Source organism: Trachurus trachurus (genome assembly GCF_905171665.1).
Source record: "Trachurus trachurus genome assembly, chromosome: 9".
Classification (NCBI taxonomy): domain Eukaryota; kingdom Metazoa; phylum Chordata; class Actinopteri; order Carangiformes; family Carangidae; genus Trachurus; species Trachurus trachurus.
In genome coordinates, this window is record NC_139895.1 from 12,135,317 (window position 1) to 12,150,174 (window position 14,858).

The window sequence follows — 14,858 nt, forward strand, 5'->3', positions numbered from 1 at the left end:
TTAAATCTGTTTTGAAACCTCTGAAGAAAACACGCCACTCCTTTCTTTGGGGGAAAAGTTTGCACACTGTTAGATTCCTTTTGTTTTATTTCACTCACTTCTTGTGGTTTAAAATGTATTTATTCCTTTGTACCAAAAGACCCAGTCATTACAGTGTGTTGTAACATGTTGGACAACTGTATTAGGGAGTATCCAAATATAAAAAAAATGGTTTATTACACACACTGCAGATATAAGTAATCAGTAATTGTAGTGTCTCCTGAAGACATTCAATCATTATCATCCATTCTTTCTAAATGGTGCAGTTATTCTTGTTGACAAATGAATGAACAAGCTGTTTCCACTGACACTGTTTAAACCATTCAATCAATGTATATCATGAATATTAATTATAAAAAATAAAAAAAGGAACTTAAACGTAAAGTGTTGCCATTTAACCTGGCTGAAATCAAAACTTCACACTTGCTGCAAAACAAGTGAGATAAATTCAGCCTCACGGGTTCAAACGTCACAGCTCCATGAATCTGCTCTCTTGACTGAAAAACAAATATTTTTGAATGGCGTTCGACACCGTCAGCAGTTGAGACAAGTTACGACAAACCCCAGAGAGCACCGGGCCGACAGACGGTCATGTGAGCGCGTGGGTGGAGAGGAGAGAGGACGACCTGCAGCTGAAGCTCCACAATGAGCCCAGAGCAGTGTAAATAACACAGCCTGGAATTCAGAGGAGGACACTTGGAGAGACACCAGGGAGACAAAAGTCTGTCCCGGCCGTCCCACATTCACATTGTCCCTTTTAAGCATTTGGTGGTGACTTAAAATGTTTTAATCTGTGCTGATCTTGGTCCAGTTTGTGCAGTAAAACAGCAAGGTGTTTCTGCAGTAGCTTTACATTCACACTTATAAATAATGATCCACATTGTTACTGCAGCTGGAGGCGTCCCAGTGAAATCATCACATGCACTAAAAAATTATATAATTCACCAGTCTGGAGGCCAAAATCTACAAAATATTTATAAAAGCCTGGAAGTTTTTTATTAACTTCTGAAGAAATCCAAACAATGACAAAGTGATTTTTGTTTCTACAATATAACAAGTGAAATTATGTCACCTCTGTGGCAAAAACTTAACTATAAACTTGTTTTTTGTGTAGGCTATTCATAGTAAAATATGTTTGATTATTTCAGCATTTATAATCAAAATCATTTTCGGTTGCAACTGTGCAGTTTTTCCAGTGATGGATTAACACCTATACCTTTCTTCATATGTTCTGTACACTGATAATTTAAATAAAGAAATTAAATAAAGCACAACTTTATACACACTATCACAATATAAACTTGAGCAATAAAGCTCATAAAACCCAAGAGTTAAACATAATGTAGCGCAGACATAGGTATAGTTGATATTGTGTGACAAAAAACTGTCCAATTACCCAGATGGAAGTGCAGATTCAATTCAGTTATGTTTTATCTAAATAGTATTAATTCACAACAGCAGTTATCTCACAGCTCCAACTAGATCAGGTGTTTACATGCTTTTCAATGACAGTTATTCAATTATTATTAGGTTATGTAGCCTATTTACTTAGGGGAGTGGGGGGTGGGGGTCAGTCTCTGCTCTTGGCTGCTAAAAAGGCTCAAAAAATGCCCTTGATCAAATTACATCTGTTGCAGTGCCAAATTTCACTCCATTCCTGGAACAACCAATGATCATATATGCTCCTCATAATATCCAGTAATACATGATCATTTCCTGTTTAGCTAGTTATGCTTTAAAAGAGATCTATCTCCACTTATTCAACATTATGAATCGCTGTGAATATGTAACAGTGAATCCGTAACATGTAACAAGTCGAAACAAACAACCTAAAGTCAATAAAAAGGTCAATTTTTAGCTGCAACAATCCTGCACAGAAAAAACAACAACAGCACTCCTGAAGGCAGGAATCAGGAATCACGTGCTTCCATGGTGACGTATGCGCTGGGGGCGGAGCCTGCCGGTCATAAACAAGGAGCGGACCAATCAGAGAGCAGCCTGCCCTGTGAGCGGACCAATCAGAGAGCACGGTGGGACGTTACCTAGCTGCCACTCAGGGCTTTATAAACTTTGTGTTGCTCGGTCGAAGGAGGTTATTTTTTCTCCATCTTCAACCGCGACTACAAAGTGTTTACAGTAAGTTTGAAGATTATTATTCTTTATCATCCCCCCCTTTGTCTCTTTTATAAGTAATTACTGCTGTTTGATTCCTATAATTACGGTTTAAGTACAAAAATACCGATGAATATTTGTGCTGTTCGCGATTTTCTTGTCGTCGGCTGTGCAGAGATTTAAAAACATCCCAGTGTCCCAGTGTATAAAACGTCTACTTTAGCCTGTATCTCAGCTTTAGTTTTAATTTCTCATTGGAAAAATGTCTATTTATTCATTTATTTTCATCCGTTAGCTTTAGCCATCTTGTTTTATTCAGCTCTGCCTTTGTCGTCGTCTCCCTCCTCCTCCTCTGGAGCTGGAGGAGCAGCAGCCATTACGGCTCAAAGTAACTGGGAATAAAATAATAAAAAACAAAAATCCGACAAGAGATCATCCTCAGCGGTTGCTGAAGCCGGTGCTTCCCGGCGACTACAGGTTAAAGTTTTGGTTTTAATTTCGTTTTCCTGCTTGGTAGTTTCGGTGTCCAGGTTTTTTTTTTTTTTTTTTTTTTTTTTCCTCGGCTCGAGTCCCGTGACTCTGCAGCACAAAACAACAACAGGCTCGGTTTACTGTTACTGGGTCGGCCAAGTTTCTGCTCCCCCAACCAACACAACAACCTCTAAAACTACCAATACAGTAAATATATTTGCAGATGGTAAACATAGCGTTGTTATTAAGGCCTTTTTTATCGATTATTTAATCCATAATGAATCTTTAAATAGCGACATGTACCGTCGGATAAATGCACCACTTTTGTTCCTTCCGACTGAAGCAACCATTGTGTGATGTCTTGCATTTTGCACTATGCTTATCATTTGTTTTTTGTTTTTTTTATTTTACTGTAATTATGATTATTCGTGGCCCTTGATCGGACCACAGATTGAAATTAGCCCCTGAGCTACGTAAATCTGGCATGCCTTCAACACATTAGTTTTTCGATGTTCATGACTACGCAGAATCCTATTTCAGAGAAATGAAAACTAATGGCTCTGGTTTTCTGGGAGGTCAGACTGTCGGGAAATGACTGCACGGTCGGGAATGTGTAATGTACTGCAGCAGATCCCAGATCAGTGTGAACAGAGTGTACCAACTAACTAACTACTGTAGAGCCTGTAGATGCATGACGAGGATCACGATGGCGAAACATGTGATATAGTCATAGTTTCGACCGTGACTTATCATCTATTTTTCTAGAGAAAATAAACCAAATCTTTTGTAATAGAGACTTTTTTCTTTTTTGTTTTTTTTGCTTGCTCATTGTCAGAGCTCCACCAGGCCTCTGTCAATGATTAACGCACTTCTTTAGAAAGCTGTGTGGCTCCTATCTGATTACCTGTTCTTGTGGTTTTCTTTTTCTTTTTTTTCTTTGTGTTGTTGTGTTGTCACAGTAGGAAGCCACAATGCTGCCTCTTGCCGTGTTGGTGGTGTGCCTCAGCGCAGCCCTCTCAGCCCCCGCTCTGGATGGACAGCTGGATGAGCACTGGAACCTGTGGAAGGGCTGGCACAGTAAGAAATACCATGAGGTGATGATGCTTTTTGTTTTCTACACAGATGTTTTAACTCTGCTGCGTCAGTTCCAGTGAAAACCAAAGAAACAAAGTCTAAACTGTTGTCATTGTTGTTGTCGTTGTGTAGAAAGAGGAGGGCTGGAGGAGGATGATCTGGGAGAAGAACCTGAGGAAGATCGAGCTGCACAACCTGGAGCACTCCATGGGCGTGCACACCTACCGCCTGGGCATGAACCACTTTGGAGACATGGTGAGATCCCAGACCAGACTGAGCAAACAAACAAAAACCCCCACACACACACACACTGACACACACACATCTCACCTGGGAACACTTATCGGCTGTTCTTTCTTTACAAAGGCCAGCAGACCGAAGAGAGAGAGCGCTGAAAACGTGACAGAACAAAAGCAAAATGCGATAAAGATGAATAACACGGATTCAGTCCTGATACATAGTCATTTATTGACATCACATGTAGTGCAGAGAAGGTGTTTATGTGTAAAACTGCAGCATGAAACAGAAAAAATAGCTTTGAGCTGAGCTTAGATACACTAAAAACACACAAACACACAAACCGCAACCGCTCGTCTCATTGTGTGAATGAGGAAACGACACCTTGCACCAACAACACATGACATCGGTGTCACTCACTTTCTCCTCTCCGCTCTGTTTTTCTAACACAGACCCACGAGGAGTTCAGGCAGATCATGAACGGCTACAAACTCAAGGCGGAGAGGAAGGCGAGGGGATCCCTGTTCATGGAGCCCAACTTCCTGGAGGCGCCGCGCTCCGTCGACTGGAGGGAGCAGGGCTACGTCACCCCCGTCAAGGACCAGGTAACGGCGCTTCTCCTTCCTCTCTGTGTCTGCTTTTTGTTCTTGTGTAGCCTCGGGGCGCCATGGCAACCACACCTCTTTTTTTTTTATATACGAGCTGTAAAAGGGTCTGGTTGAACATGTTTTTGTTTTCCCATGGATATCTGGAAGCAGGGACTTGTACAAACAGCTGGTTTTCACATGACATGAACACATTATTATCAGTTATCAATGACTTTCTGGAACAAAACGACACAACTCCACTAAAGACTTAAGTATTAGCTGTTCATAAACGTCTGTCAGGGACAAATTCAATGATTTATGGCAGTTTTAAGTTTGCATTTTTATAGTTTTTAATCAGTTTCATGCCTTCGGTGTCACAAATTAATGTTAATGAAAGTTCATTTCTACACAGAAGCGTTTGTTCTGCTCGGATCACAGTGAATCAGCTCGGTTGTTGTTCTGATAAAAGGCATTTAGGTCACACAAACACTGTAAACCGTGAAGCACAGGCTCCTATTTTAAGACCCACGTTGGCATGGGAGGACATAAAGACGTGTCGGCTATCAGCTGTTTTGCAGAGACCCAGTAAACACGATGACGCAACGTCCCAACTGTGTAGGACAGGCCGACTTGTTAGAAGAAGACGAAGTATCGAGGACGGGCCGTCCACCGGAGTAAATGTTTTGCTTGAACAGGCAGATAAGACGGGGCCAGTTGTGTGTTGTTTTTGTTATCTAGTGCCACACACACACAGAGAGAGACTCACTCCTCCTCCCTGACTGTGCAGTTGGTCGTCTCCTCCCTCCCCTCGACATACATTAACTCTCTGTAAGCTGAAACCAGTCGGACCGGCTCACTGTAAACCGGCGTGGAACAAACACAGTCTCATACATCAGATCAGGTCGAAGTGCAGAGGCCCAGTGTGACTGCATTACTGCTGCAACTAGATATGAGGAAACATAAGAGCATAATAATAGATTTTAAAAAATAACAGCATGATGACTGATCTGTCATTTCATTTTGATTTATTCCAGTCATAGTTTACATACTTCACATGACTGCACATATTTACATGAATAGGAGAAGGATGAAGAAACACTGCTCCTTTCTGTAGTTTATTATTGCCCTGGCTTAGTATCAACACCAATATTCTACACTATTTCAAACAATTAAAGATGATGAAACGTATAATAGTAACGACAAGAAAACAAACGAACAACAAAAATAGCGACGGACACAGTTTGTCTTTCTATCTTTTTTCTTTTTTCCCCTTCTTCAGTTTTAATGCAAACAACAAAGTGACTAATTATGAGTCTGGAAGCTTTTATCATAACAAACACCAGATGGACTGTTCCTGGGTTTTTAAACAGTGAAAAGACTTGAAGCAGCAAATCTAATATAAAAAATTTGAATGCAGATTAAAAAAAATATCTGCATTTAAAATCTTATAGCACACAATATTCCTCCAATATTGTGCAGCTGCAACATCGAAGTACAGTTTAAACTTTCCCAGTTGGGTCATAAAAGAGTGAAAAATGTCATTTATAAACCAGGTTATTTGTGTTTTAACGCCTCCTCTCTGTGTCTCTCTCTGTGTGCAGGGTCAGTGCGGCTCCTGCTGGGCCTTCAGCACCACCGGCGCTCTGGAGGGACAGCAGTTCAGGAAAACCGGCAAACTGGTGTCGCTGAGCGAACAGAACCTGGTTGAATGTTCTGGACCCGAGGGCAACGAGGGCTGCAACGGCGGCCTGATGGACCAGGCCTTCCAGTACGTCAAGGACAACCAGGGCCTGGACTCGGAGGACTCCTACCCCTACCTGGGAACGGTACGTGTCTGATTGAAAAAGGCCTTAAATGGGCGTGAAGTCACTTAAAAAATCGCTTTTTCCTCTTTGAAAACCCCTAATAATCAATAATCACCTGTTAAAACATGACACAGCATGATTATGAGAATATTTTATCACAATAACATCCCTTTCTCCTCCTCCTCGTTGTCTCCCTCCAGGACGACCAGCCATGTCACTACGACCCCCAGTACAACTCTGCCAACGACACCGGCTTCGTCGACGTCCCCAGCGGGAAGGAGCGCGCTCTGATGAAGGCCGTGGCCTCCGTCGGCCCCGTGTCTGTGGCCATCGACGCCGGCCACGAGTCCTTCCAGTTCTACCAGTCAGGTCGGTTCCTTTTTACCAATTCTTGATGTATGAAAGTGTCAGTAATCACTGTTTTTATCTTAGTTATGTATGAAATAAGTGGTAGGAAGTTGCACCTCGACTCTGCAGCTTTGGTTTTAGTCTTGCAGCTCTTTTTTGGCTGCAGTAAACAGACCTCACTGACTCGGTATCAAACCTCAGACAGACTCAGAGCAGCTGGTGAACAGAGTCCAGCTGCTAAAGAGCCGGATGTTTACTGTTTATCTCAGGAAGATGGAGACATGAAGCCGAGCTAATAGAGATGGAACAGACACAACGACTCCAGAATCGGCGATAATGTTGTTCTGTAGCCGCTGCATGTCGAAACAAGCAGCTGTTAGACCGCCAGATCATTCACCGTATCAGGGAAACAAACAAAAACTGCTGAATCATCGCCTGACTGGATGTTTGGTTGTTGCAGGAATCTACTATGAGAAGGAGTGCAGCAGCGAGGAGCTGGACCACGGCGTGTTGGTGGTCGGCTACGGCTTCCAGGGAGAAGATGTGGATGGCAAGAAATACTGGATCGTGAAAAACAGGTCAGTAATTTAAATTAAACTAAAGGGATAGTTCAACATTTTTGGCAAATTGGCCCATTGCCATAATCCCTGTAGTTTTTAGGAGTAGGTTTGTTACCTTTAATTGTTGGTGCAAGCTATTTTTAGAACGGCGGAGCTACGGAGGTTCATGGATTGTGTATTTGATGAGTTTGATGAGGGAAACCAAGAAATCCCAACAACTCCAAAACGCTCTGGTGGACAAGTTGTGACCTGCATATTCAGCACACTATGAGATAATAACAGAACGTTACGAGACAGAGTTGTTTTAGAGGCAAATTCATGCAAAACCACTGATGTGCATTCCTGTTGAGGACAGTTTTTCGGCAAGCAGTCTCTGTATTTACCTCAAACAACCCCCCTTTCCTAACTTTCCTAAATGTTGAACTATCGCTTTCAAATCTGCTGTATTTATTATATTATATGATGAAATATTCCTTTTTTTTAACCTAAAACTTTGATCAAATTTTATTTATTTTAGTCATTTTCTCTTACTAGTTAACACAACTGATAACCATTGTTGCATAATAAATAATTTAATAAATGTGACGTGAGGAGGAATTCTCTGGTTTTCAGCTTTTAAGTTGAACTCTGAAACCGTTTCTACGTCTTTAACAACAGCAGAAATTGAATCAAATCTAATTAACCTCCTGGTTTTTCTTCATCTTGCTGCAGCTGGAGTGAAAACTGGGGAGACAAAGGCTACATCCTCATGGCCAAAGACAGGAAGAACCACTGTGGAATCGCGACGGCGGCCAGCTACCCTCTAGTGTAACATTTGCACAGCTCCACTTTGTAGCACCATAGTGTTTTTATTGCAATAGTCTGACTGGAGAGAGACGAGGATGAGGGCGGAGGCTTCGGTCGGAGCGACGCATCGACGGGAGATCCTGTGATGTTTTCACGAGGAGAAACACTGTTGTCGTTGGGTTTTAGGGAAAATGGCGCCATCATGTTTTTTGGCTGGTTTTTACGCCACTTTATTTTGTCTGAGAAGATTTTAGTTTAGTGTTTTATTCTTTGTAAATATGTGTATGCTACTTGGTGAGTGATTCGTTAACACTTGCTTCGGTCATTGTAAATGATTTTTTTTTCTACTTTTACTGTGATCAATTAAAAGTTGTGAAACACTAGTTTGGTGTTTGGGACTTTTTCATATTAACAATTTTATATAAGATGAGGTTTGCATTGTATGTTATTGGTTATTTGTAATCTGTCAATTTACGAACTCAAAGCTTTTAACTGACATCAAATTAGATGCAGATTAAGTTTCTGATTTTAACATTTTAAGAAGAAAATCTAAATTCTCTGGTTTCAGTTTCTCAAAAGTGAATCTTTAGGATTCGGCCTGTTGAGGCAAAATACTGTAACTATAAAGACAGGTAGATTCAGGATAGATATTTTCACAGTTTTCTTTTTAGAGATCAAACGACTAATCAGTTCAGAAAAGTTATGACAGCTTATCGCAGCCCTGTTATGTTTTCTTTCTGTAGCCTCGTGGCCTCTGCACAGGGAAAATAAGCTTTCACCTGGTATAATAAATCCAGTATATTAAACTTTGTCCCAGTTAAACTATAACTAATTATATGTTAAAGCACAGTTTTACAGCTGTGAGACATTCAGTGTAAATCAATCACCAATTATTAGTCTGCTGCTCCGGCATACTTTCCATTTGAACTTGTTTTTTGTTAGTTTTTTATTATTGTGCAATACCAAACATTAAGAAAATGACAAACATAAAGACACGACAGCACAAGACAGGAAAGACATGACACAGCAACAAAGTAAATGGATTGAGGTGAATTGTGATGAGGAGCAAAACAAGAAAAAAATAAGTAAATCAATTAGAAAATAAGAAAGAGTTTTTAGTTTTTGATCAATTACTGTTCAATGTCCATGACCACTTTTGGAGACATTATGGTTTTGATATTATAAAGGGTGTGTGTATGTATTCAAGCTAAAGTGGGAGAATCTTTTTTTTTAATCATCAGAAAAATCTTTCTCCTTACACGCTGCTCCCAGGCAAAGCTTATATTCTACACACATGATTTTTTCCCAAAGTTGTAGACAAAATAATGCTTTTTTTTCTCACAATGTACAGAATTTGAACTATGAGCTTCAGAGTGTGATCAGTTCCCATGCAGATGCCCAGTAAAAGTTTAGTTTTCTGGGAAAAGCAGAAGCGCCTCAGATTCAGATTCAGAAAGTTTTATTGTCTGTCATGACAGAATGATTTTTCTTTGACATTGCTCATGTTCGTAAAAACAATCAGTAGACATATTAATAGACTCTAACTAATAGTGTATATTCCTAAAAAGTGCAAAACCTGTATAAAAAGTCTAGTATGTGTAAAGTGGCACAGTGCATCAGAGTTCAAGTCTATTTGTTTTGACTTGTTTTAACACCAACACGTGTTCTGGGAGGCAACATTACAGTTTTTGTTTTAAAAACTTTGTAACTTTGATTTGAAAAGTGCTATATAGGCTATATTATTTATTGTTATTACGTTTCACTGGAAAGTCCCAGCAGCAAAAAGGTGACATGTATAGGCTATATATAGTGTGCACTGCTGCAGCATGAAGGAAGGTGCTAGTGTAGGTGTTACCTATTATCATTTTATAATGACAGGTTTAACACTGAAACCTTCCTCATGACAGGCAGCTGTTATTTCCTCCATGATCAGCTGATGTGAGTGAGGACATCTATACTGTCCTGTTTGTGAGCGTCGGCATGTAGGTGTGAACTATAAGTACGGGAAAGCTGGAACAGACCTGCTTCAACATTTCAAGATTTCAAGATTTTCAAGATTCTTTATTTGTCACATGCAAAGTTAAAGTGTACACTTACAACAAGCAGTGAAATGAAGTCCTGACTACACCCCCCAGACTGTGCTGTCCCTCATATAAAAACATTTTAAAAGAAATTGTAAATATAAATAACATTCGATAATATAACAACAGCAGCAGCAAGTAGGCATTTCAGTATAAAAACATCCAAGTTTAAAAAGCAGCTCAAGTGCAAACCAAAGGGTATAAAGTGCAGAGGGCAAAAGGGTTAAAAAGATAGGGAGATGCTCATGGCATGTTCTGATTCAGGAGCCTGACAGCTTGTGGATAAAAACTTCTTTTCAGTCTCTCTGTCTTCGCTGCAATGCTCCTGAACCTCCTGCCTGATTTCAAGAGCTGAAACAGCCCATTGCAGGGGTGGAATGGATCCTTTAGAATCCTGACAGCCCTACTCCAGCATCTCTTCTCATAGGTTTCCTGCAGGAATGGAAGGGCTGATTTGCAGCATCGCTCTGCTGCACGTACCACTCTCTTGAGGGCCTTCCTGTCCTGCTCGCTGCTGTTACCGAACCATGAGGCGATGCTCTGAGTAAGGATGCTCTCCACAGTGCCAGTGTAGAATGCTCTCAGGATGGACGGGGAGGCACCAAACCTCCTCAGCTGCCGAAGATGGTAGAGCCGCTGATTTGCCTTTTTGGTCACACCCTGAATATGTGTGGACCATCCTGAGCAGGTTCCTTCCAAGTTTCATTTACAAACCCGTTTACACTTGGCATTAATGTGCATCTCGTATTCTGGATACAATTTAACTGGATAGCATTTACACCTGGTACACCTGGTTGAGTTCAAATTAAAAAAGAATAAAGAAAATAAATAGTAGAACTATTTCTGCCCATGTAGTTGTATGTGGATACAGGACGCATTTCCGTTTACACCTGTGTTCAATGTGGTCACAAAGCGTCCCCTGACCAGTGACCACCAATCGGATCACAATCTGTCCTCAATGTGTCTTGGGTGTGTTTTTACACCTGTAGCTACTTTCATGTGGTCAAGCGCCATCTGGTTGCAATCCGATCACTGAAAACACATGTTAATACCTCCCCAATGTACAGTATATCACAGGACCATGTGTCGGTCTGATACTGTATATGGCTCTGAACAATGGGTGTGTATTGCACTATTGCATTGAAATCCTTACACGCTGCTCCTGGCGGCCATGAATTACACTCTACACACATGATTTTTTTTGCCAAAGTTGGAAACAAACTTATCATCTATCACACAATATCTTCCAAAAAGCTGAGAGGCTTACAGAATTTGAACTATGACCCTCTAAATGAAGCCAAATCCCATCCAGCTGCTCATTAACGGCAATACAAAAAAATGGAGCCGGTTTCCAGAGAAAAGCTTAAGTACCTCTTATTTTTTAGCTTGCAAAATAGCTTGCCCAAAATATTTACTGTAGAAACACCAAAATATATCAACATGTTTAGGAAAATGCTCACGGTCTGCTTCTTTTTCTGATAGGAGCTACTATTTTGTCACAATAAACCCAAAAGTGAGACCCTCTTTCTCCACTGTCTTGCCTTCATGTCCCCCACTCGCCCCGTGGTACTCTCAAAAATTTCTGCAAGGACATTTGGTAACCCTTTAATTTACAGTGATTATGTGATAATGTCAAGAAATAGCCAAGAAATAACAAGTTATTGCGCAGTAATGTCAAGAAATAGCCTAGAAATAACGGTCAGTTTAATAGTAATGTCACGTTTTTCATAAAGGCTAAAGATTACACGCTAAGTTTTCATGCTTTGATTTTTTTGGGGAAAGGCCAAAATTTTCCTTGCAATTGTCAATTACAATCAATTACTATGGAATTGACTGTTATTTTTAGGTTATTTCTAGACATTATGAGACAATTACTTATTATTTCTTGACATTATCACGTAATTAGCAGCCTGTAAACCAAAGGGTTACCAGAAATTTTAGTTGTCACTAGTTTTAAAGACTGAGAGATGATTTTTTTTTCTGGATTTTATCTTTAATAGTAGTTTAAAGTCGAGTTGTGGGTAGTGAGAGCAGTGCAGGAGGCCTCGGCTCTGCTCTGTTAATCCCACACGCTGTTGTAACATGTAGAACAGAGACAGTCACATGATCATATGAAGCCGTGCTCTCTGATGTCTGGTACTGTTCTGATCTTATAGGATTATTGATCGTGGCCACAATGGTGTTGATTCATGAGGACGTGGAGTGGCCCCCCCTTCACCGTGAGGAGGGAGGTCAACTAACGTGACCTTATAAATCTGTAGGTTAACACCACGATGAAGGTTTTTAGGTGCATCGAACTAACTAAAGAACAGTAGCTAATGATTCACTTCACTGCTGATTAATGTGTGTAATCAAACTGAAGTGTGTGATGAGCTGCTCAGATGTTTTCAAAGATATTCAATATATAATGATACAAAACAGAGAGAAAAGCAACATCTTTATATGTTCTGACACTTCTTTAGGCTACAACTTGAAGGGTTGATTATTCTCATCTCATTTATTGCAGCACTCATGTTAAATATCAAACCAGTTGATTAACAGCGATAATCAAAGGTCAATATACAGTTGGAGTGGTCTTAGTAACATTATTTACTTTACTGATTACTGAAGGGGAAAAGAAGTACAATCAGCTCCTGCAGCAAATTGAACATTTACTTTGTGGTTTAGTTTTAGTTAATGAGCTTATTAACAGAAACAATTAAACAGTAATTTACTTGTTTGCAGAGGTTTGGGCTCCTCTGACTCATTAGGACTTGTAAAGCAGCTAATTAGTAAGTAGGCTAGTAAATGTAGCAGCTAAATCTCTTAACCCCTTTTGGCATGACGAATATATACTTTTATTTTCAATAATCTTTCACCACAGCACAATTAATGCACTGTGATGTATTTTATACATTTTGTTCCTGTTGCACTGACAGAATGAAATGTTGAAGATCAGTTTTAACACAGTTAAAGCTGCATTTACCTGTAGAATAAACACCAGGTTCATATTAATATAAACTTTATAAAGCATTTCATAAGTTCACATAAATATCAGCACATAATTTTCTTTCTTTCCTATATTCTTTCTTTTTGTATCATTTAATTATTCCTTATTTTCTTGTCTTTATTTGTAACAAATTTGGTTTTTGATGATATTCTTCATGGGTGAGGTTTTCATATAAGCCCTTTTGGGTTTCATACCTCCCCTTTGCACATCCCAATCATAATAATTGTTCATAAATTATATGTTTGTGCAAAATAAAGAAATATAAATATATCAGAATCATGTGTCTGAATCACTACTGTACAGTTATATTTATGTTGCAGTTGTCCTAAGGGTCATTTCGTGAAGTGAACACCTGAGATGAATCATGTTACAGTGACCTTTAAACATAAAACCTTAAACCTCTGGAGCGATAAATACACAGTCACCAGACTTCTCCCGGAGCTGCTGAACTTTCTACTGTATGTAATCTGTGACCTAGTTTTTGTTTATGCTCTAAAAACTAAAAGATTCAGTTATGTAAATGTATTTTGTGTCATTACGGTCAATAAGCCTCAGTAGTTAGAGGTCGGCTGTGTCCGTCTGACTGACTGACCCAGATCGGTAAAGTAAAGTAAATGTAAACACATGCACAAGTTGTTTCTGTAACACATTTACTTCACCCACCTCTGAGCTTAGTCCAGGCCGAGGTTGGAGCAGCTGCAGGAACAAGTTGCGCAATTTAAGAAAAGGGACGAGAGACAGAGAGAAGGACTGAGAGACAGAGATTAAAGGACCAGTTCACCAAAATAACACAAAACACACACTCTCTCTCTGTCTGGGTATCTGCCTCTGAACCCTCTGTGAACATCTGTTGCTGCTGTGAATGCAACACTACAAAAAATGTACTTAACTTAACAAACGTAAGAGCAACTTTTATCTGTTTCTCTTCAGACAGATCAGATCCCTGGTTTTCTTTTCTTTTTGTGGAGTTGTAACATGATGGAAATTTAGATTGTTCCCAGTTGGACTTGGAGCCATTTTAATGAGGTTAAAATATCCAATTTGTGTGAAATAAAATTAACCCACCATAATACATTTTGACTTTGAAAATACTTCCTGGTAAATGTTCTACTGATGATTGATTGATTATTTCTATTTAAGTGTCATGCACATTTTCTTTTGTGCCCTGCCCACATAAAACACTAAACATTTAAATAGCCTACATACATTCAAGAATAGCTATAGCATGTTGTTTACTTGTTAAATCACTTTTTGACATTTTTAAAGCATTTATGTAACTTAAAGCAGAAGTGAGTGATATATTTGTGTTAATATACGTCTTAAATAGTTATATCTTCCGACAGCAATCACTTACATAGAGTGTTTGGACTGAAACACGGGTCTCTCAGTCCCTCTGCTCTGCTCTGAGCCGAAGAGAAAACATTTATCGTATCCTACAGTTTTTATCCAATGAGGAGAGAGAACGGCATGCAGGGCTGTGTGTGCAGCCAAGGAACGCCGTGAATGTGGTGACGTAGCGACGAGGACTGTTATGGTGCGTTCAAGGAAACTCGTATTTTTCCGACCGTGAAGTGGTACCAGTTCGATCTGGTACGAGTTCACCGGTCGGAAGTTACGAGTGGCCGTTATAGTGACTTTCACCGGTAAAACAGGTCGGAAAAACACGAGTGGGTTGCCTGGAACGCTACAAAGTCGTAAGTTGTGACTTGAAGCTGTAATTTACGATTTCAAAAGCCTGCCTGGAACGCAGCATTAGCGAAAACGACCGG

General features: G+C 39.9%; 1 protein-coding gene across 2 annotated transcripts; it reads left to right on the forward strand.

The window, feature by feature from the left end:
• The first annotated feature begins 2,046 nt into the window (after positions 1–2,046).
• Positions 2,047–8,402, forward strand: ctsla (cathepsin La). Of its 2 annotated transcripts, none has more exons than XM_083979977.1 (8): positions 2,047–2,175; positions 3,582–3,716; positions 3,829–3,951; positions 4,386–4,538; positions 6,122–6,346; positions 6,526–6,694; positions 7,134–7,251; positions 7,945–8,402. In XM_083979977.1, the coding sequence occupies exons 2-8, from the start codon at positions 3,594–3,596 to the stop codon at positions 8,042–8,044; spliced, it is 1,011 nt and encodes a 336-aa protein (XP_083836103.1). In that variant the 5' UTR covers positions 2,047–2,175; positions 3,582–3,593; the 3' UTR covers positions 8,045–8,402. The 2 variants fall into 2 exon arrangements, with proteins under 2 accessions (XP_083836103.1, XP_083836104.1); XM_083979978.1 differs by having other exon boundaries at positions 2,113–2,175; positions 3,585–3,716.
• Positions 8,403–14,858: the final 6,456 nt, after the last annotated feature.